This window comes from Nelumbo nucifera, chromosome 3 (genome assembly GCF_055504915.1).
Source record: "Nelumbo nucifera cultivar China Antique chromosome 3, China Antique-T2T, whole genome shotgun sequence".
NCBI lineage: Eukaryota > Viridiplantae > Streptophyta > Magnoliopsida > Proteales > Nelumbonaceae > Nelumbo > Nelumbo nucifera.
The window spans coordinates 39,984,864-40,006,546 of NC_142651.1; the positions used below are offsets into that span (position 1 = coordinate 39,984,864).

Sequence of the window (21,683 nt, forward strand, 5' to 3'; positions counted from 1 at the left end):
TATGGCCCCCACACGTCAGAGTGAACAATATGAAAAGGAGAAAGAGATCTTTTATTGCTTACTGAATAAGAATGTCTACAATGCTTTGCCAGTTCACACGACTCACAATGAAGACTCGATAAAGACACTCCCTTAAACATATCTGAAAACAAATGACTCAAAGCAGAAAATGACAAATGACCAAACCGAAAGTGACATAACAAGACTTTGTTAACAGACTCTGACAAAACTGACTTTAAGGCAACTCCATGAGGTGGTCCCAAAGCTCGAGATTCAGTTCGATCCGGTGTGTCCAACAAGTATATTCCGTTCGCCTCATGGCCACTCCCAATCATCCTCTGAGGTTGCAGGTCCTGAAAAACACAATGAGTGGGAAAAAAGGTTATGCTGCAATTCATGGATTTAGTTAAGCTACTAACAGATAAAAGGTTTGTGTTAAGTTTAGGGACATGAAGGATAAAGGATAAATAAAGGGTGTCAGAGGTCTTTATATCTCCTTTACCAGAGACGAGAGCAAGAGACCCATCAACAAGGGATATTTTCTCTTTGCCAGAGAGAAGGTGGTATGAGCAGAAGAGATTAGACAGGCTGGTCATATGGTCTGATGTACCGGAATCAATAATCCAAGGGATTTTATGATTACTTGAAACTGAAGCATGATTTGCAGAAGCACGAATACCTGAGCGAGCAAATGCTGATGAAGATGATGTGTTGTTGCTGGAAGAGTGAGATGAAGAAACAATAGCTTCCAAGTGATTTAGTAGCCTCCCATACTTTTCAAAATCCGCCTTCATTGCTGCCAATTGCTCAATGGTTGATTTCTCTTCACTCTCCTTATTTCCTCCTTCAGGTACTGTAGCAACATTAGCTGCCTTAGGCTTTCCTACCTGACCACCCTTCTTAGAGCTGTTATTATTCTTAAACCTATTAGGAAGAAGCTCAGGATGAAGCTTCCAGCAAGTGTCCTTTGTATACCTCGGTTTCTTGCAATATTCACATATCTGCTCCTTTTTCTCAGTAGGACCCTTTGGCTTTATTCCAGCATGATCAAAGCGTTCTATAGGTGGACCCTACAACTGAACTTGCCGCCTACTCTCCTCACTGCTTATCATAACATATGCCTGGGAAAGAGTAACCTCATCTCTGGCCAGGATATTTTGCCTAATGATGTCAAACTCAGGGTTGAATCCAGTGAGAAATTCAAACACCCTATTTCTCTCCACCAACTTCCTATACATTTCAGCATCATTCTTACTCTCCCATACAACTGTCTCCATAACATCAATTTCTTGCCATAGGGATTTCAGTATAGAGTAGTAGATTGCTACACTCTTCTCCCCCTGTCTTAGGTTCTTCACATCACTTTTCAACTTATAGACTCTGGCTACATTCAACTTCTGTGAATAGGTCTCAGTAACACTGTCCCATATCTCCTTAGCCGAAGACATCCAGAGATAATGCCGACTTATATGAGGTTGCATAGAATTGACCAACCATCCTATGACAGTATAGTTATCTTGCATCCATTTCTCAAATTCAGGGTCTGTCTCTTCGGGTTTCACTTTACTACCTGTGAGATACCCGAGTTTTCCTCTACTACAGACATAAATTCTTATAGACTGTGCCCAAGCAAGATAATTTGTCCCATCTAGCTTGATTGTGGTTACACCTATCAAAACGGAATCTACCGAGCCAAGGCCTGAAACCGGCACTTGCTTGAACTCACTTCCGTATGGCTCCATTAATCAAACGAAAATCAAAGAACCAGAAATTTTGTCTATATAAACTTACTTGAAGTCAAACCAGAATCCAGATGCTTGAAAACTAAGGTTTTACTCCATCCAGTTGTTGGGGAGGAAGAGAGAAGATGCAGCCGCTCCTAACAGAACTTCCCAATTTCTTCCAAACCTGAACCGCCCTCCTTTAGGAGTCACAAGACACCTCCCAAGCATAGAGCACCATATCCAAAGCTTCACCTTTACTTGTACCTTCGAAAATCTCTAATCGGCTAGGGTTTTGGGCAGCAACAGAACAACAACGCTTCTTGGCAATATCCATCCAGATTTAAATTCTCCAAACCCTCTACCAACTAGGCCAAAGATCCTCTGAACTATAGAGAATCTATCTCTCCATACACTCTCTTAATCTAAGGGTGTATGGGAAAAGAAGAAAGAAAAAAAGGAAGAAATAGACCTGCTCTGATACCAAGATGTAAATCAGTCCTCAAATATTAGGTGTAAATTTGAAAATTAGAAGAAAAAGGAAGAAGAGAAGTAAGAGCAACAACACAAGAGAAGAAGATGGCGAAAAGAGAAGGAAGAAGAACAAAGAATCGAATTATCTTCCCTTTCTCCTCTAATCCTTTTTTATTAAGAATTAAAGTTAGAGTAATGACAAGTATGCCCTTAAGTGGGCGGCCAGCTAGGCAGTAACATAAAGAAATTAAACAAAAAGAAATAACAGGCCCATTAAGAGATGCCCATTAGCCAACAATAAAAGAAAAGATATTACAAGAGAAGATACTAGGACCCATTCGGCCCAGTCTCTTTACAGTTTCCATCTCTTGGTGCTGATTTTTAATTAGTTTTTTGATAGTAAATGATGAGCTTTAGTTGGTGTTTTCTTTTAGGAAAAAATTTATTTTATTATAAAAAGGCATTTAACTGCTGTCAACTTGATGGCTTCTGCATGTTGCTTGATTTTGATATGATCTTATTTTCTTTCAACTCTTTCTTACTTTAGGTGGTGCTCTGAAGCCAACTGATGTTGATTCGTTGTGGGTTCATGTCACATGCGCTTGGTTTCAACCTGAAGTTTCTTTCTCTAGTGATGAGAAAATGGAACCTGCTGTTGGGATCTTGAGAATTCCATCAAATTCTTTTGTAAAGGTACAACCCTTTCAATGCTACAAATGCTTTATAAACTATTGGAATTTTTTATTTCTAAAGAAAAAAAGATCATGAGTATATGGTGGCGATATATCTAAGTAGATGGATAAATGAATCAATACTTTTCTTTATACAAACAATTACCTGAATATTTGAAGAATGTGATATTAACTGGTCATTGGTTTGCCATGGATGTCAGGTCTGTGTGATTTGCAAGCAAATGCATGGTTCCTGCACTCAGTGTTGCAAGTGTTCTACTTATTATCATGCAATGTGTGCATCGAGGGCAGGGTATCGCATGGAGGTAAGTTACAGAATTTTGTTTGTATGCGGAGTCAAGGTATATTTGCTTTAAGTTGTTTGGAATGGTGTTTTAAAATGTGTTGGAAGCGTAATCCTGGAGCAGTCTCCCGGCAAGGTGCTAGGAAAAGGCTCTTAGGCATACCGTGGAGGCATAAAACACCTCCTTTGCACTTTATATTGTAAGCGTATGCTTCATGGGTTGTCCCTTTTAACTCACTTTTTGAACAATAAAAGGGTTATAAATATTGAGGGGCTACCATATTAACATGCTCCTCATCATATATTAACAACTTAGCATCATAGAAAGGAGGGGAAATCCTCCTTTCCCATCAACCATTTGTCTATTTGAATTTGGCAATTGGATATTAAGCTTTATGGATCGCATCATGCTTAAGTATCACTTTCTTAAATTTGAATGTGATGGTTTTTTAATTAGATATTACAACTATAATTTTTTCAAGGTTTTCCTAATTTTTCTTTTTTTGGGAACTAACCTAATTTTTCTATTTATTTGCTATTATTTTGAATTGTTTTTTAATTAAGAAATATAAGATTAGGTGGCTTGCACCTGTTCTTTGGTTTACGCCTTGCGCCTTAGGTTAGTGAAACATCTGACGTCTTGCCTTCACATTTTAAAACCTTGTTTTATAGTGGTAGATTATCTGTGTGGGTTATCTATACATGCCTAATTATTGGTTGATACTTTTGTACAATTTTCAAGTTAAAAGTGAAACTTTGGAAACTTTGTAAAATTGATTCTGCAAGCAATTAAATGTTTTTTTTTTATTGGAGTGTGAGTGCAATGTATTTTGATGTTTATGTTGCAGTAGGGAGATGCTTATTAGTTTTCTTATACTTGTTAGAGTTTCATTGATTTTGAAATTCCTTATTAAGGGCCCGTTCGGTTTCCGGGAATAGGGGTCCAGAGTTGGAATCGGAATGGTTAGGTGGAACCAGAATCCAATTCTCATTCCTGGTGGAATGGCATTACCCCATTTAAGGGAATGGCAATTCCCTCCCCCTCCCTTGGGAATGAAATCCCATTCCAGCTGATTCCAATTCCCATTCTGAGTCCTGTCTCAACCAAACAGACTATGGGAATAGACCATTCTGATTCGGGCTGCGAAGTAAAGGGACCCTAAGTTTTTATATAATCTCCAATCCTGTCCTTTAGGGTTAAAAAGTTCTTTTCTAGTTTATGTTTTTTTAATCAATTCTCTGACCTTTTCCTACTAGTTCAATTAATGACATTGTTGGTCACCTATAAGGGCGTAAACCATATACAAATTGAGATGCTGGTGACTTCTGGTCTTAACTAGTTGAAAAATTCAATCTTTTGAGGCTTTTAATTCTTTACCTGTTATTTATATATCAGTAGTATAGAGTTGCATTGAATTTAATATTGTGTATTTGTTGAAGAGGTTAGATGAATACTTTGAAGATTCATTGAATATATTTTATTTTCTTACTGGTTCTCCCAGTTTCTTCAAGTTCACAATGACACCGAATCAGTTGAAAGATTCTTGTATCTGTGTGTGTGTGTGTGTGGTTATCATGCCATTTCATTCTGTTTACACTGTTAAAATTACAGTTGCATTGCTTGGAGAAAAGTGGGAGGCAAATTACAAGAATGGTCTCATATTGTGCTTACCACAGGTAATAGTAATATGCTTCATCATTGCACATTTCATCTATTTGTAGGCGGGGAGATGGCTTCTTCCAGCCTTCCCTTGGGTTTTGAGACAAATCCCACTCACATAGGATTGTGTGAACATAAATGAAATGGGTTTTTGTAAATAAACATGTACGAATTCTTTTAGGACTTGGAGCCTATATTTGACATGTCTCAAGCGTTACATTATTAAATAAGGACAAGGACACCCTTATACCTTATGCACAAAATAGAACTAGTAATCTTTTCTACCATTGCCTCAAGCTTGCCATGGTCTAATTTGGTCTTTTCTTAATTTCTTTTTTTGGGTCACTCCAATATCTGGTAACTGAAACTACCTTTCATTTTGATAATCTGCATTTTGTCAATGCCATATTCGACATTTTTCAAATGTTACTTCTTTGCACCCGAGGCGCAAAAAATACAAAAAAAAAGCTAAAAAATAAAAGTCAGTAAATTCAAAACAATGCCAAAAAATTCAAAAGAAAATGCAAAAAAACAAATATTAATAAAAATATAAACTTAAATTTTAAAATAAATGTTTTAAAAAACCTATTATCTACAAGGGCAGAAATACTAGCTGTTGTACAGGGGATCCAGATTGCCAACCAGCTTGGGGTGGAACATCTCCTAGTTGAAGGGGATTCTCAGGTGGTAATAGGGTGGCTTCTAAACCCGGATGCTACCATTTGGGGCTACAAAGACCTCATAAAAAAAGTAAAGTGGTTAACCAGTAATATGAGAGTTGAGGTTAAATGGGTAAGCAGGTCGGCTAATACTATGGCTGATTCTTTGGCCAAACAGGGGTTTCCAGGGAAGGTCTTTTTTGTGCTACATTGTAACTTGTTATAGTAAATTGGAAAGCTGTACTTAACTAGCTTGGAGAGGTTGCATCTCATGCCTCTCCTTGAGGACCTTGTACTATTTATCTTTGTTGATTAATAAATTTCATTCAATTATCATAAAAAATTAAAATACATAAACATAACATGTAAAGCGTATTCAAATGAAAATTTAAAAATAAAATCAAACATATAAAACATTTTCAAGCATGTAAAACCCACAATCTCTTTTTCTCCTCAATTGCATTACTTCAAGTAGCTAATGTGATGTACATATTACATTCCTGATTCTACGAGCTGCCTTTGTGCAAGGCCTCTTGAGGCAAGCTCAAACAAGTTCATGTTAGGGTCCTAAATTCTTAGTTTTCACACAAAAAAATAATGATTTTATAATTTTAATTGCATCTTAAGAAGATATTTTATTAAGATGAATGCGCCTCGCCTATGTGCCTAGGTGTGCCTTTTAAATCACTGGAATAGAGACATGGATACCCATGTGCTTTATGCACAAAATAGAACTAGTAGCCTTTCTCTGCAATTGCCTTCTTGCCATTGTCTAATTTAGTCTTTTCTTCATTTTTTTGGGTCAGTCCAATGTGGTGGTATACCTGCTAGCTGTTGACTTTAGTTTCCATTCATTTTTATAGTCTACCTTTTGCTATTGGACCTGAAGTTGCTCTAATCTTCAGTGCCAAACCTCTTATAGTCTTATGGGATGTTGAGATTTATGTGTACCATTAAATCTGGTTTTATCTTTCTGCGAAGCATATGATGTGTATTACATGCTTATCAAGGTTTCATGACTTATCTTCTATTTTTGGGCAGGGCCCCAAACCCAGATACTGTTCTAGTCATACAAACTCCAATAGGGGTTTTCTCTGCCAAAAACCTGCTTAAAAATAAGAAGCAGAATGCTTCAAGGCTTATTTCGTCTAAGAGAGCAAACCTTCAAGAAGATTCAACCTCAGAGGCTGATCAGTTTGAGCCATCATCTGCTGCAAGGTGCCGGGTATATAAAAGATCAAAAAATAAGGTACACTATATTTGAAGTACCTTATGAATGTTTAAAAGATAATTCTATTTGTCTGAAAATTACTTATTTTAACTCACAAGCGAAGCTTTTTTTTTTCCTTTATTGGTAACTGTTGGGATTTTACAAGTATGTGAAAAAGGACGAGTTATTGCATCAGCCAAAAACAGCTGAGTCCTGTTTTCCCTTGCTTGGTGAGGGCATTCACCAAGCTATTTGCAGATCTTTGAACCTGAGAAAATGTTATTCACCAAGCTATTTTCTGACCTTTGAATTTTCCCTTGCTAAACTTCTAATCTGTCTCATTATATCGGTATTATGCTGGTTCTTGATTTTTCTGTTTCAGCCAGTCCACCACCACCTTTGAATCCTCTTCTACCTTCAAATTTCCACAACTTGTTAGCCTGGCCTTTCTTAGTCCTTGTGCTGCTAATTCAGCTCTTGTGGAGTTTCCAATGCCTATGGATTTGGAGTGCATGGCTATTATGCTTTCATGTTCATCTCTAAATACTCCTCTGATTCTTCAAATACCAGGGTTGCTTAAATTATATCAATCAAACTTTAGTTTGATTTGGTTGGCCAATAATCACGTCCACAGTGCTGAAACCTTTGGTCTTGAAGTTGAAGAAGAGGCAAAAACCTACCACTCTCTTGGGATATTATCTGTAGAGAAAGGAGAAAAGCTGTCCAACGTTTTAATTTAATGAACCCCCTTCACTGACTGTATTATTGTTTCCTTAGATTATACTTTCCATTAAAGATTGTGCTGTTTTTATCTTAAAGTCCAAATTGGTGCAGCCCTCATGCACTTCGGCATTATTTTCTTTCTTTTTCTCGGTGGATTGAAGAATAATAGTTCATAAACTTACTGTTTGGAGAGGATATTTAAAGCACCTGCTTGATAAGATGTTTGAATGTTTTAACTATGTGTAGCAATTAATGTGGTCCCAATATAGAGGGATTAAGATTGGGTAATCAAATGATTCCAACAATCCAATATGCATTCTTTTTATTGGATGTTTAGAAGAGAATGATTGATCCAGATTAGACTGATTGAATTTTTAATTTGGTTGATTATTTGCTTTGGAGATCTCTCAGTAATTGGCATTCTTAATATTGTAACAAATTTGACTTGATTATTGTGTTATTTTCATTTCTCTGCTTGTTAGCGTATGGGAGAAGAAGCAATTGCCCATCGTGTAAAGGGGCCCTGCCATCATCCTTTAGATGCAATAGAATGCCTGAACACATTTAGGGTAACCTTTTGTTATGTCATACAGGGTGTTCTTGTTTCTTTTTTCATTGACCTTCTTTGAACTGGAAACTGAAATCCATGATTTTTTTTGCTTTTTTATGAACAGGAAGATAAGGATGTTAAATCTTTTTCCACATTCAGGGAACGCCTTTATCACTTGCAGGCAAATTATACCCCCCTTTTTCATGCTTCTATCAGTAGTTTTCACTACTTGACCTTTCTCATTTTTTGTGGTTATGTTTGTGCAGAGAACCGAAAATGATAGGGTTTGCTTTGGTAGATCTGGTATACATGGATGGGGTCTTTTTGCACATCGAAATATTCAAGAGGGAGAAATGGTATGTTTTGAACCTTAAGGTGATTTCTGAAATTACATTTTGCATGACACATTCTGAGTTTTTAAGGATTGAGCCCCCCTCCCCCAACTCTTTTCTTGAGTGTCTCTGGACTTGTGTCTTTAAAGATACATTGGTCTTTGTATGTGTAACACATATTGTTTATCAAATGTGCTATATTCCTCATGTGCTATACATGCAGATATTTTATTGTTTGCCAGTTGCCACTTGCAAGCACTGACATATAAGAGCTTCATATAGCGATGAAAAAACACATGATAGCTTTATATAATATTTGATGGCTGTGGTCAGTTAACTAGGCCTCTAGTTCTATAATGCCTGTATATGGATATCCACATAGGCATGGATACAAGAAATGGGGATATGACTCCATTTCCAAGATCCCTGAGACTCTAATACAAATATGGGTTTAGGTACCCTGTTTGATATTCTTATCATGCTTTTATTATCTAATTTTCCATGCTAAGTGTTTTTTCTCAATACTAATATCTTGCCATATTTAATTAAACATCAACCATATACAGGTTTTTTAAGTATGATATACCATTTTTTTTTTTTAATTTTAAAATGTTAAAAGTTACTTGACCAGGTTAAAAGGGTCATAAATCCTTCTTGGATTCCCCCTCCTACTGGTTATATAAAGCTGAATTTTTTATGGCAGTAGCATTGGGAATCCAGGGCTACAGTATTGGGGGAATTTTGAAAATGAGGAAGGGAATGCCTTAGCCCTTTTCTCTGGCCTGATTGGTGAGGGCGACTCTCTTAGGGCTGAGATTTTAGCAGCCTTGGAAGGGATTCAGACGGCAAGAGAACTGAATATTAGGAGACTGATTATTGAAGGTGATTTGGAGGTATTGGTAAATTGGTTAAAGGAAGATAAGATTGGAATGTGGAAATACAGCAATGAGAGGAAAAAGTTCAACTGGTTGGCAAGGGATGTTGAGATGAAGTACAGATGGATGAAAAGAACTGCAAATTCCTTCGCTGATGGGCTAGCTAAGCAAGGGGTGAATAGGGACTCTTTGTTTTGGGCTTATTTCTAACTCTGTACTTTTTCTTTTCTTTGTTATGGGGGAGTTGAGATAGTTTACCTCCCTTCGCTTTTCTGTAACTTATTCTTAATTGAATTCAACAAATGTTTTGTCCATGTAGTAACCAATGTTGTATGCAGTGCATATTGCGTTTGATATATCATATATCTGGTGTACAACTTATTTCTTCCTTAGTTTTGTTTCTTCTTAAACATATCTGAATTTTGAAATGCATGTGCCTGTTTCCAGGTTATTGAGTATCGTGGTGAACAAGTCAGGCGTAGTGTTGCAGATCTGAGGGAGGCACGTTATCGATTGGAGGGAAAAGATTGCTATGTGAGTTATTTCTTTCTTTCTTTTCTATGCGAGTCAATTAATTCCAACCTTCTCTGACCCGTGAACAGTACTATTCTTGATGAAGGTTTATATTTACAAAATCTTCAATGTCATTATGTCAATTGTCATAAAGTTTTCATGAACATTTCATTGAAAATATCTGCCATTTGTGTATTTTTGAAGGCTTATAGACATAGATTTCAGTTTCATTTAAAGAAAAAATATTTTTTCAATCTTCCAACAAGAAGAGAAATTTGTGTTATACATCACCAACATATCTAAACCAGCAACATTAAAACACCATTACATAGAAAAGGAAAACTATGACTTAGTGACACTGATACTCTGATAGGTGAAGTTTAGTGTGGGACCTTAGTGGTGTGTTCTTTGTAAAGCGGATGGGGAGACTGGTTTTCACCTACTGGTGTCTTGCCATTTTGCGAGGTCAATTTGGGAATGGGCTTTGTCCCTATTTGGTTGTTGTTGGAACCCCCCGTCAGACTTGCAAGGCCTTTTTTCCCCTTCTTTTTTCAGGTGGCGGATAAAAAGGGGAAGGACATTGTGGAGAGGACTAAGGGCTGCAGTATGTTGGACACTTTGGGAAGAAAGAAATTACAGGATATTCTCAGAAGCTCAAAGAGGAGCAGCAGATCTGAGGGCTATCATTCATATTAGGGCGGTACAGTGGCTGAAATCTTTGGAGCTTTTCACAGATTACACTGTGGATGACATGTTGAGGAAGTGGGGTGAAATTGCAAGTTGCACACAAACTACGTTAGTAATGAGTGTGGCTTGGACCCCTCCACCTAGTGGATTCGTGAAATTAAACTTTGATGGGTGTAGTAGGGGAAATCCGGGACAATCGGGGATTGGGGCTGTTTTTAGGGATGAAAATGGTGTCATTTCTGCCATGCTCTCAGGCCCAATTGGAGTGGGTGACTCCCTTAGAGCTGAGATATTTGCAGTTATGGAAGGAGTCCAAAAAGCTAAGGAGTTGAACAGCAGGAAACTCTTAATTGAAGGGGATTCAGAGGTGGTGATAGGGTGGCTGCTTAAAGATCACAATGGCTTATGGAAGTACAATAATGAGAGGAGGAAATTCAAGTGGCTGGTGCGGGAGATGGAGGTTAAGATACGTTGGGTTAAAAGATCGGCTAATTCCCTAGCTGACGGTTTAGCTAAACAAGGGGCAGAAAGGGATTCACTTTTTTGGGCCAAGCTGTAACTTTAGTGTGTTTTCTTTCTTTTCTCTTTCTTTTTTCCTTTTCTTGAGATTCTTTGTTGCTCTTGGAAGATAAGCGTGTTTGTCTTCCTTTTGTAAAACTTCTATTGATGAATTAATGAAAGTGTTATTGATCAAAAAAAAAAAAAGTTTAGTGTGGGACCTGTGGGCTTGTCCCAATTCAGCCAGATTCAGACTAGATTCAATTTAAGTCAGTTGACTTGACACTTCATCAAGATTGACCTGAACTCAATCTACTATGATTGGGTCAAGGCAGGCTTACCATTTAAGCTGACTGGTTTACATCCCTAATGCAGACAATTCTGGTTTGATTAAATGGTGGAGGATTGGTAGGAGAGGGATAATCATTAATGGTTACACATTCAATTTACAGATTCATTTTCTACACTTGATAGATTCATTAAAAAAAAAATTGTCACATGGAGGAAGGTAAGTAAAAGTTAAAAAAAGGATCAATACTGGCACTGGCCGAGATATAAATTGGGCTACACTTTTGGGAAAATGGCTTTGAAGGTTCTCTTTGGACATGGCCGAGTTTTATAGAAATCAAGGAATGCATGCTAATTGCTGGGGAGTTGGTTTGGTTACAAGATTAGGTTTGCTTCCCCTTTTCTTGTGTTCTGACAATAAAATAAAAGTGACATTTTAGGAAGATCTTTGGTGGGGAGAGAGAGTCTTCTAAAAGGAACCTATCCAATTTTGTATTTGATGTCTTCTTTCGAAGACAGAACTGTGTCTCAGTTTGCTTCCTTATTGTCCTCCAGGATATCCTAGGAGGTTGGTCTCAGGAGAAGGTTGAGTGAATCCAAAGTGCCTGTTTCTATGAACTTAGTGAACTCCTTAGGTGTATGTATTCCTTGAACCAACTCGATCAAATTGTAGAATTTGGTCTCCTAAGCACTTGGGGACCTTTACTTCTGCTTTCTTGAAATAACCCACTTCTCGTCCTAATCCCTGATAGATTTTCTTGGTAAACGAGATATGGTGGATTGGTGTTAGTGTGCCACTAAAAGGGCCTTTTGTTAGGTTTATCTTTGAAATTTCGCACTTGTGAGTCTTTGGAGGAAAAGACCATATTGGCATTTACCCCAACATATCTGTTTTCTTTGTAATGCAAACAGAAAAACTACTTACCACGAATTGGGGTGTGCTCCTCACAGACCTCACAGTCACATCCCACTGTGTATTGGAAACATCTCCCATGAATAATAACAAACTATGGGAGATGTTCCTGCTGTACAGCTGGAACATGCTGTGAGGATGGTGTGAGGAGAAGATCTGGACTCACCACCTATTAATCCCATTTTTTTACACCAGCAAGAAAATGAAACTAAGGGCATACACTGTCCAACAGAACAAAGAGGCAAGATTATGTTTAGTACAAGGACAATGGTATTTTGGACTGTTGAGAATAAATGAGAAAATTTGTAATGCTTAGGCTCTGTCTTGAATTGTAATAATTCAAGGCATTAAGATGAACTAATTTGATTCTTTTACCATGGTGGACATTTTGGGATGGAAATGGGTGGCAGGTTCAACAACAACAAGATCTCTAGAGGCATATTCTATTTGTCATATCTTGCCTTGTTCATCATTTTCCCCTTCTTACTGTGCAATAGCATTTGCTTGCTTCTAGAGGCATACTCTTTGTATTTGTTTTTTGGTAGTCGCTTTCATACACTTTCTGATCTTACTTTTATTCCTAAAATTGTGGCTGACATTGTTTTCCCTGCAGCTATTTAAGATCAGTGAAGAGGTGGTGGTTGATGCCACAGACAAGGGGAATATAGCACGCTTGATTAACCATTCTGTAAGTTGTTGAACAGCCAGGATTCAGAAAGAATGCCTTTATTTGTTTATATTTTAATGTCTGTTGGTTAATTATTTCTTTTTAACTCTTAAACCGTTAAACACTGTTCATGGAAGGCCTCATTGCCTATTTTTGGAAAACATATTTATTAAATCAAAGTTATTTGCTGAAGGGAGGGAAGCAAAAGGTGGAGCACCCAAATCTAGAGAAAAAGGGGATTAGAAAATGTAATAGAATGAATTTGATTTGATATTCTTTCGATGGCAGAAGTGTAATATAGAATTTATGAAGATAATCAGTTATTATATTATTCAATGGAATGATAACGAAATTTAGGACAATAATTATTTGGAACATTTAGGCTGCATTTGGCATTCCTTATTTTAAGGATTGATCTCCTTTTTCAGTTAAAATGCCCCTATGAACACACTGAGTTTTTAACAGCAAAAAGGAGATAAAGGAATGCCAAATGCAGCCTTACATGGGATGACAAACTTGTCCCCAAAAAAGCAGAATACAATTAATTGCTTCATCTCAGCTATTATACAGGGTATATTTTGGATATTGTTCTGAACAATTACATGCTGTTGCTGCAGTGCATGCCAAACTGCTATGCAAGGATAATGAGTGTGGGTGATGATCAGAGCCGGATTGTACTCATTGCTAAGAACAATGTTTCTGCTGGGGATGAGCTAACGTATTACTTCCTCCCCTACTCTCTCTCTTTCTTTGTGACTGTATGCATGAATTCCAAGAAACTATATCCTTGAACGCACAACACAAGCATTTGACTATATTGTCAATGCACAAGGTGTTTTGCCATGTAAAGCCTTCAAAATTGATCAAGCTCATTGCATGATCTCGTTTGTTTTGTCTATGCGTTGACAGGTATGATTACTTGTTTGATCCTGATGAATGTGATGAGTTCAAGGTCCCCTGCCTGTGTAAAGCACCCAACTGCAGGGAATTTATGAACTAGGTTACACGCGATTCCCATTGTTTCTCCACCTGGGGCACTAACCCATCTCCCCTTGTGAGAGAGATCTCATAATTTTACTTGCCAAGTTTGTATCTTCGCCGCCAATTGTTTCCAAAGCTCAATAAGGGCTCAACGTTTTCTGGTGCTGTTCGGTATTTTGCCTGTCCCAGTTTGTGTAAATTCTCATACAGCTTTTATCCTTTTTAAATTAATTTCTTTCTACCCTTCTTAACAGAGGCCATATTTCCTAAAGAGGAAAGTCTGTAGAGACACTTTCATCTTCATGTACATGTGTTTCAAAGATATATATATATAGTCGGGATCTGTTGCACTTATTTTTATTCAGTCTCTGACCGGTGCCGTGTTCGGTGTTCCGTTACACGTGTGAATGGGAATATGGGATACCTGTCACGAACTGAATGGAAGTGCCGGATAAGTGATTGTTAATACTTTTGACAGTCGGGAACATGTTTTTATCTTTGGTTCATTAGACCATGCCGTTGATTTTCTCTGTATTGCTGGTTGCTGCTATGTAATCGCCGAACTCGGACGACATGGGGGGATGGAGGAAACCCTGTTAATCTGTTACACAAACCCACCCATTCAATTCAAAAATGAAAAATCTTCTGTGTCTACAATTCTGTGGGTGTGGGAAGCTCCGAAAAGGCGGAATCCGAGTCTGCTGGTTTTATCATGGATCCCCATTAGAAAAACACCCAAGAGCCTGTGAGTACGTAATTTACACGCCCTAAGGTTTGTTCTTATCGGGGATTTAGCAATGTTTCCCGCTAATGGTGATTGGGTTTGGTGGGGGGGTGGTGATGCTCGATCTGTGATTTTTTTTTTTTTTTTATAAAATAAAAGCAACTACTACTGTGCAACATCATCAAAATAATGTAGAGCATCGAAAATAAGATTTAAAGGGGGTCCGTCTTACTGATGTAGGCATTGGGTTTGGGTTTGTCTGGAAGGTAGGTTTTTTAGTTGAAATTTCGATCTTTTTTCTTGCATTAATCACGATAAATTTTGCGTGACGAACTTTCATTTTATTTATGCAGGAGCGGTGGCGGTGCCCAGTGAACCACCCAACCAGTCGCAACCTCCGAGATCTCTCTCTCTCACACACGCACGCACACAAAGAGGAGAGGGTGCAATCCTGGGTTGTTACAGTCTCGTCCGGAGGTCACTGTACTACGGCGGACACACAAGTACCGACTGCCGATCTCCATTAACAGAGTCAATAGACAGCGTCTCTGAAACGAATCGGGATTTGCTCCTCACAACTCCCTCTGAAACTCTCTGTTTTCAATACAAGCAACTTCTCCTAAATCCCCCAGAAGCGTACGGTCTCCTCGTCACAATACTTCCGTCCCTTAAAAGAACCAAGCTCTCATGGGTCCACTCCATATTGTACTTGTAGACTTCATCTCCCTGAGCAGCAAAATCGAAGCCTTCCATTAGAAGCACAGAATGTAGACGTGAAATTTCATATACCACAAATGAAAAAAGGGCTTCGGTTTAGCCACTTCATCTGTTATCAATCTGCCCCTTGAGTCAGGTGGAGTTGGAGATGGGAAAAGAATATCTGGTCAATGGTTTCGTTAATGGCATTCAAGAGCAAACCATTGAGTACTAATGTTTTGTCTATTCATTTAATTAATTGTCGATGCAAGGCAGGTTCAGTTGCGAACCAAAATTCAATTTGAAAATGTCAACATGGGCAGACCTTTCTTTTTTTTTTTTTTTTTTCTTTTTCTTTTTAATAGTAACAGTAACATGAGTGACGTTGTTTTAATATCCATGGCTGAGAAAAGAGCAAATGTTGAATTCTGTATATGATGCTCAAGCGAGGAAAGAGATGATTGGATTCCTTTGCGCGGGTTCCCACCCATAACAAAAGGGCTAGTGGGCTACACACATCAACTATAAGTTTCTTCATTTATGAGAAACCCCGTTACATTCTACGCCCAAGCTGTGCACAGTGACTGTTTTCTAGAAAATTTAACATGTTGCAGCAATCAAGGGCTTTAGAGCTTTTTCTCCCCTTTGTTGGTTTTCGCTTAATTAACTTGTGCTGCTTTACTTAGCGCAGATTAATGCAGTAGCGATGACTTATTATCAATCCCTAACTGGTAAGTGGTAACCATAAACAACGCCCCACCAACTAATGATCTTGGTTCTTGGGCTCAACGATTTGATCTCACAGCCTCCAGTGCGGTCACATACCCTCCTCCACAATGGCACCGCCCGTAAAACGTCTTACTGGTTATAAATTCTTAAATACATCTTTATGCTCTCTGCCCAGAGTCGCAAATAATCAACCGAGGTTGAGCTAGAGAATAGAAACTTCTCTTTTTATTTTATTTTGTTTTCAAATATAGTTGATTATGATCAAAGCAGTTGTTTGTTTTTCATTGATTGGGCACATTCTATTTCTTATAAACTAGAACATCTTTAGTGAAAATACACAGCAATGTTTTAAAAATCCTTACAGTAGTTAACCCTTTTTTTTTTCTTTAGGTGATAGTTTGGAATTCAGATTAATCGAACGCCATAACCATTCAGTAGGCTGTGGAACCAATGGTAATTTAAACTCGACCCCTCCCGGTTTGAATTTTGATGAATACCAATTGGCAATTGGTTACCATTTTGTGATACTGTTGATTAGTTATAAGTTTATATATATATATATTAGCCAAGTCCACGTAGTTGGGACATGACTTAATTAGATGGTGTTAATAAATTTTTTACATATTTCCAAGTGAATGTATTTTGGAAAAAAATTTGCTCCGTCTTCTAAGTAAGCAATTCCGCTTTTTCATGGTGGATGATTCAGCCACATCTCTTATTTTATTAAAAATTTTTAAATATTAAATGAGCTGGCTTGAACATCCACAGTGAAAAAGCGGAAGTAATTACTTGCAGGATGGAGAGAAATAAAGGTCCGAGTTCGGGATTTTTCTAAGCTATAGTGGTAGGTAACATGAAACCTCAGGGCTCAGGGGAGATTGAAATATGTTAATAACCAGTAATCTTCTTTCATGTGTATTGTGTACTGACCAAGGTTTTTAAAATTGAACTGGACAATGAATCGGTTAGGGTTCTGGTTTTCAGGTTGAACGGTCTGATTGTTCGAACCCAATATATGGCCCGTTTTGACAAAAAATAAATAAAATAAATAAAAAATAAAAAACAGTTAAAACCGCTGAACAGTTCAAACTGTTCAATTGCCCGAATTAGCAGTTTTCTGACTAAATCAACATTTTTTAGTAAAATTCCGATTTTGGGACCTAACCGGTTTCCTTTTTCCAGTCTGACCATCTAGTCCGGTTCAGTTTTGAAAACCATTGGTACTGACTGTTGTTGTGGTTAGAGAGATGTGCCGAATGTTGTACAAAATGCGGGAGGAGAGGGATGCCGTTTCTTGGAAATTGGAATACCATAACTTTTAGGCTTTGTACCGGAAATTTTGATAGAGGGGCATTGTTTTACCTTCCCATGAGATGAAAAGGATTAGATTATGGGCCTGTTTGGCATATATTTTTCTTGTAGCTCTGATAGTCAAAAGATGCATTGAGCTTTTGACACAAGATCTGGACAGCCTGAAGACAGTTTGGCATAGGCACGCCTTTCCGTGCATCTGCCCACATCTTTTCGCATGAGATTAAAATGCAAAAGACACGGGAAACCTCAAACGAAACTTTCCGAAATCAACCCGAAATGCGCTTTTCGCGTCTTTTTGACACACCGTCTTTTGATGGCTAGATCTTCCATGAACCAAACAGGAATAAATAAAAAATCGGCATTTCCAACTTATAAACAGTCGAAAAACCATGAGGAAAGACACGTCAAATGAGCCCTATGTCTTTCTCTCAAAAAAATTAGAGTTACATTTCTGCTGTCGTTGATTCGGCTGAAATGGGTAATTTGGTGATCTGCTGAGGAATTCAAAAAGATTGTTCTAGGTGATACTTCCAACTTCCAAAGGTGGGGTGGGGACTGGGGAGTTTGTTTTGGGGTGAACATAGGTCGGGTTCAGATTGTTGATTGGCATTTGACAAGCATTGAGTTTTGAGTTGAGTTGTTACCCATAAGCCCATAACCCAAGGCTTTTGAGTTTTTCACTTTTCTGAGTTAGAGGCTAACAAATTGGGTTAGGTTAGGAAAGCAAAGCCCGACAAATGCAAAACAAATACCTCAATATTATTATTTTGACAAAAATAAAACAACTTTTTCGGGTCTAATTAAATCTAAAATTACATATACATTTAATAATAAATCGATTACATCATTAGTAGCACCATCAATGATTAAAAAAAAAATAAACCAATTACTTTGACTAATTCATCTCTAATATTCCAAATATTTAATGTGACTTTGATTAGGGCTATGTTTAGGAGTACTTAAAAATAAGTGTTTTTTGGGCTGGGACCAAACCATTAAACACTTATTGGTGTTTCTGAAAGAAGCTCAAAATAAATGTTTATTTTAAAAATAAAGACATTTTTTAAGCCCAAATTTCTAGTATTATTTTCCCCGTTAGTTTTTAGAATACCAGTTATGCCCTTCGAATGTAAAAAAAGTAGGGATTGGGTATTTGATGTTTTCTTCTTCACTGTCTTCTCCTACCAGCGGCACATCTTCACCTTTGCCGGTTAGTTTGATTCCGTTCTCCATCTTCTCACCATACCAGCGGCAGAGCTGTGCTACACACTGATCAACCAGGTATTCCTATCGAAGTTTGGTTCCTCCTCATTTCTCAGTGAGACTACTGTTGTTGCCTTGGCTCTGTTCTTCACCGTATTGTGTGGTGTGATCGGTCATCTCCTGGAAGAGAACAGAACATATGGGCCAACGAGTCCATCACTGCCCTTCTTCTGGCTCGTTGCCATTTTGGATTTCAGTGTTTCGTTTTAATGATTTTGTGCTTTGATTTATCGTTTTTTCCCTTTTTTGTTCTGCTTCATAAATGGCGGGTGTTGTGTGCCATTTTAGGGCAACATCTCTGGAGTTGTTGTATTATTTGTGACCAAAGGCAAGAACTTGCACATACTTTCTTTCATTGAGGAATTGTTCTGCATTTATCTGCTTTCCCCGATCATTTTAAATGCTGGGTAAGATTTCGAGTGTGATCTGAGTTCCTGTACTCTCTTGTGCTCCTTGGGTGGCTTGGGATGCAACTCAATCCATTCGAAGGATTGGTCTCAAAGGAGCCAATGCCTTCTCTGATACCACGCTCATCTCTCATTCACCTGAATTGAAGCCATCGTGAACTGTCATCTGCTCTGCAACTTGCGACATTTTTATATGTTGTTTTTGTAGCTGAAAGATAAGCAGATTGGGTAATTCCGTAATGGGGGCGACAGTGGAGCTATGTTCTCCTTTTTTTTTTTTTTTTTGTGGGGGGGCATTACTTGGGAGAATATTACAAATTATATCAATAAATGATAAATCTCAGCTCGGGGTTTACCAAAAGTTTGGATGTCTGTTGTACATTGGGCAAAGCTTCAGATGTTTGGTTCAGAGAGGGTCTGTTTTATTACCGCATTCTCTGAGCGATCTTCCAAACCTCTTATTCCATTTAAGAATGAATCTATTTATATCCTTCGTTGTTCAAAAAATTTGTCTAAACAAATTATTGTTCAAGACAGTAGTGTTTTAAAAAGTACAATAATTTAACAGTGCATTAAGAGCACCACGTGTACAATAATTTCTTCACTCCTTGAAATTTCAAGCACAAAGATGTGCATGATTTACTGTTCAAAACACTGTTAAATCATTGTGCATGCGGACTCTTAAAATGAGGGTTAAAGTTGAAAAAAATAAGTGTTTCTAAGAGAAAAAAAAAAAAAAAAAACACCAAACATTCCATGCACTTGAAAAAGTTGGATGTCAAATATAAATAAGTATTTATTTGAGTAAGCACTTGTTTTTAAAATAAACACTTCCAACTTGGCCTAAACCAAAATGGCGAGGGCAGCAAATAGATAAAAGAACAAATCATAAATTCACAGATGTAGTTAGATCCAACTTTAATTCGTCAATATTTAGATTCAAATACAATCCTATCCATCGGATTTATTGGATTTTGATCAAATATTCCAGTGCTAAATTAAGTTAAAAGAATGGTCAAATATTATATATTCGGATCTGGAATATATAAATCCTAAATATTGGATGAGATGGGATCTGGTTGAGTATATGCTAAAGAGTATTCCATTCACGTGGGTTGAAAGATTTAACGTAAGCTTGAATACTGTGGATCTAATACCACAAAACAGATCAAATATTCCATTAAGGGGCTAGGATCCACGATGTTCAAGACAACATCGTATAGTATACAAGTGATGGGTATAGCCCATGAAGGAAGAAATTAAAAAACAAACACGCACAAAAAAACGATTTGACCAATTAAACTTTATAGTTGAAAACACGCAACTCTGGCCAATTAAACTGATCTTTCCCCATCAGAAGACAAGACAGTACTAGGAATTATAGGGACAATTAATAGATGACCATGAATCAAAGACCGACTTTTAGGTCAGTTTTGCTGTTGAACCTTCTAACAGTTTCAGAAGGGGAAAAAAATCCTTGCAGAATGTCTCACTTTTTGCTAATTCTCAATAGGTAATTAACAAGATAACTAGGCCGGCGACTCTAACTAGATGGAATGAGCAGATCCTCGTGGAAGAAGTTCGACACTTAAGCTGTTTTTTTTTTTTTTAATAATTTATTTCTATAACACAAATAGATAGTCTCGCTATATGGCAGATACAACTATAAGTCATAACCAAGGTTCAAAGTATTGATACATCGGCCAATACGTACCCTCCAATACACCTAGGTTCAAAGTATTGATACATCGGCCAATACGTACCCTCCAATACACCTCTACAGTGGGTATATCAAGGGTCTGACCGGTTCAGGGGGTGGAGCCCTAAACTGGCCCCCCTGAACCGGTTTCAGAAAAAGAAACAACTGTTTTGTTTCTGTTGACTTTCGATCTCTACCCTGGCCTTATTGTTAATGTTCTGGTGTTCTTTGGTGCGTTGTAGTTTCTTTTCCTTGATCAATGAACGCAAGCTTAAAAATAAAGGAAGCAAAAGGTAGAAAAACCTATACAAACCTTAACAGATTCCCTACCTTTCCCTTCATTTCCTTTACCTTTTACTTCAAGCCAGACACAGCCCTAATGAGATGAGAAAAAGAAAATCTCAGTTCACCCACAGTTCTCACCAAACCTATTTCCTTGTCACTACGGCAAAAATTGACGGACCTTTCCTAGAGGGCAAAGGTTCGCTAGTTCTCTAATTTGTTTTTTCACTCGACATATTTGTATTGTACTCCTTCCATACTTGGCCTTGGTTGCAAAAAGTGATATGCATATATAGCAGTGTTTTAAAAGCGCAAGGGACAATTTGCACCTGAGGCGCAATGCGAGGTGCGCGCCTTTAAAAAGGCGCAAAATTACAAAAAAAAGTATAAAAAAGTCAGGAAATTAAAAAAATGCCTAAAAATAAAAAAAAAAATGCAAAAAATATTAAACATAATGTTAATAAAAAATATAAACTTAAAATTTAAAATAAATGTTTTAAAAAGTCTATTATCTAAAGTTCAAATACATAAACATAACATGTAAAGCGTATTCAAATGAAAACTTAAAAATAAAAACAAACATATAAAGCATTTTCAAGCATGTAAAACCTACAATCTCTTTTTCTCCTTAATTGCATTGCTTCAAGTAACTAATGTAATGTAAAATATATTGCATTCTTGATTCTATGAGTTGCCTTTGTACCACGCCCCTCAAGGCAAGCCCGAACAAGTCTATGTTAGAATCTGGAATTCTTATTTCTCACATAAAAAATAATGAATTTATAACTTTCATTGCCTTTTAAGAAGATATTTTATTGCAATGAATGAATGAACAACACTAAC

At 37.4% G+C, this 21,683-nt stretch overlaps 1 protein-coding gene across 4 annotated transcripts in view; it reads left to right on the plus strand.

Moving 5' to 3' along the window:
• The window catches only part of LOC104604008 (histone-lysine N-methyltransferase ATX4-like), a 33,702-nt gene extending 18,254 nt beyond the window's left edge, over nucleotides 1-15,448 (plus strand). For 2 of the 4 annotated variants that reach the window (XM_010268215.3, XM_088902176.1), the window contains 11 exons: nucleotides 2,743-2,888; nucleotides 3,088-3,192; nucleotides 4,783-4,847; nucleotides 6,531-6,738; nucleotides 7,905-7,991; nucleotides 8,097-8,153; nucleotides 8,239-8,328; nucleotides 9,627-9,713; nucleotides 12,692-12,766; nucleotides 13,363-13,463; nucleotides 13,655-14,090. In XM_010268215.3, the coding sequence (XP_010266517.1) occupies nucleotides 2,743-2,888; nucleotides 3,088-3,192; nucleotides 4,783-4,847; nucleotides 6,531-6,738; nucleotides 7,905-7,991; nucleotides 8,097-8,153; nucleotides 8,239-8,328; nucleotides 9,627-9,713; nucleotides 12,692-12,766; nucleotides 13,363-13,463; nucleotides 13,655-13,745 (1,112 nt within the window). In that variant the 3' untranslated portion in view covers nucleotides 13,746-14,090. Of the gene's footprint in view, nucleotides 1-2,742; nucleotides 2,889-3,087; nucleotides 3,193-4,782; nucleotides 4,848-6,530; nucleotides 6,739-7,904; nucleotides 7,992-8,096; nucleotides 8,154-8,238; nucleotides 8,329-9,626; nucleotides 9,714-12,691; nucleotides 12,767-13,362; nucleotides 13,464-13,654; nucleotides 14,091-14,803 lie in introns of those variants that run through there. The other 2 variants (XR_736312.3, XM_010268216.3) reach the window with 2 other exon arrangements.
• The last annotated feature ends 6,235 nt before the right edge of the window (nucleotides 15,449-21,683 follow it).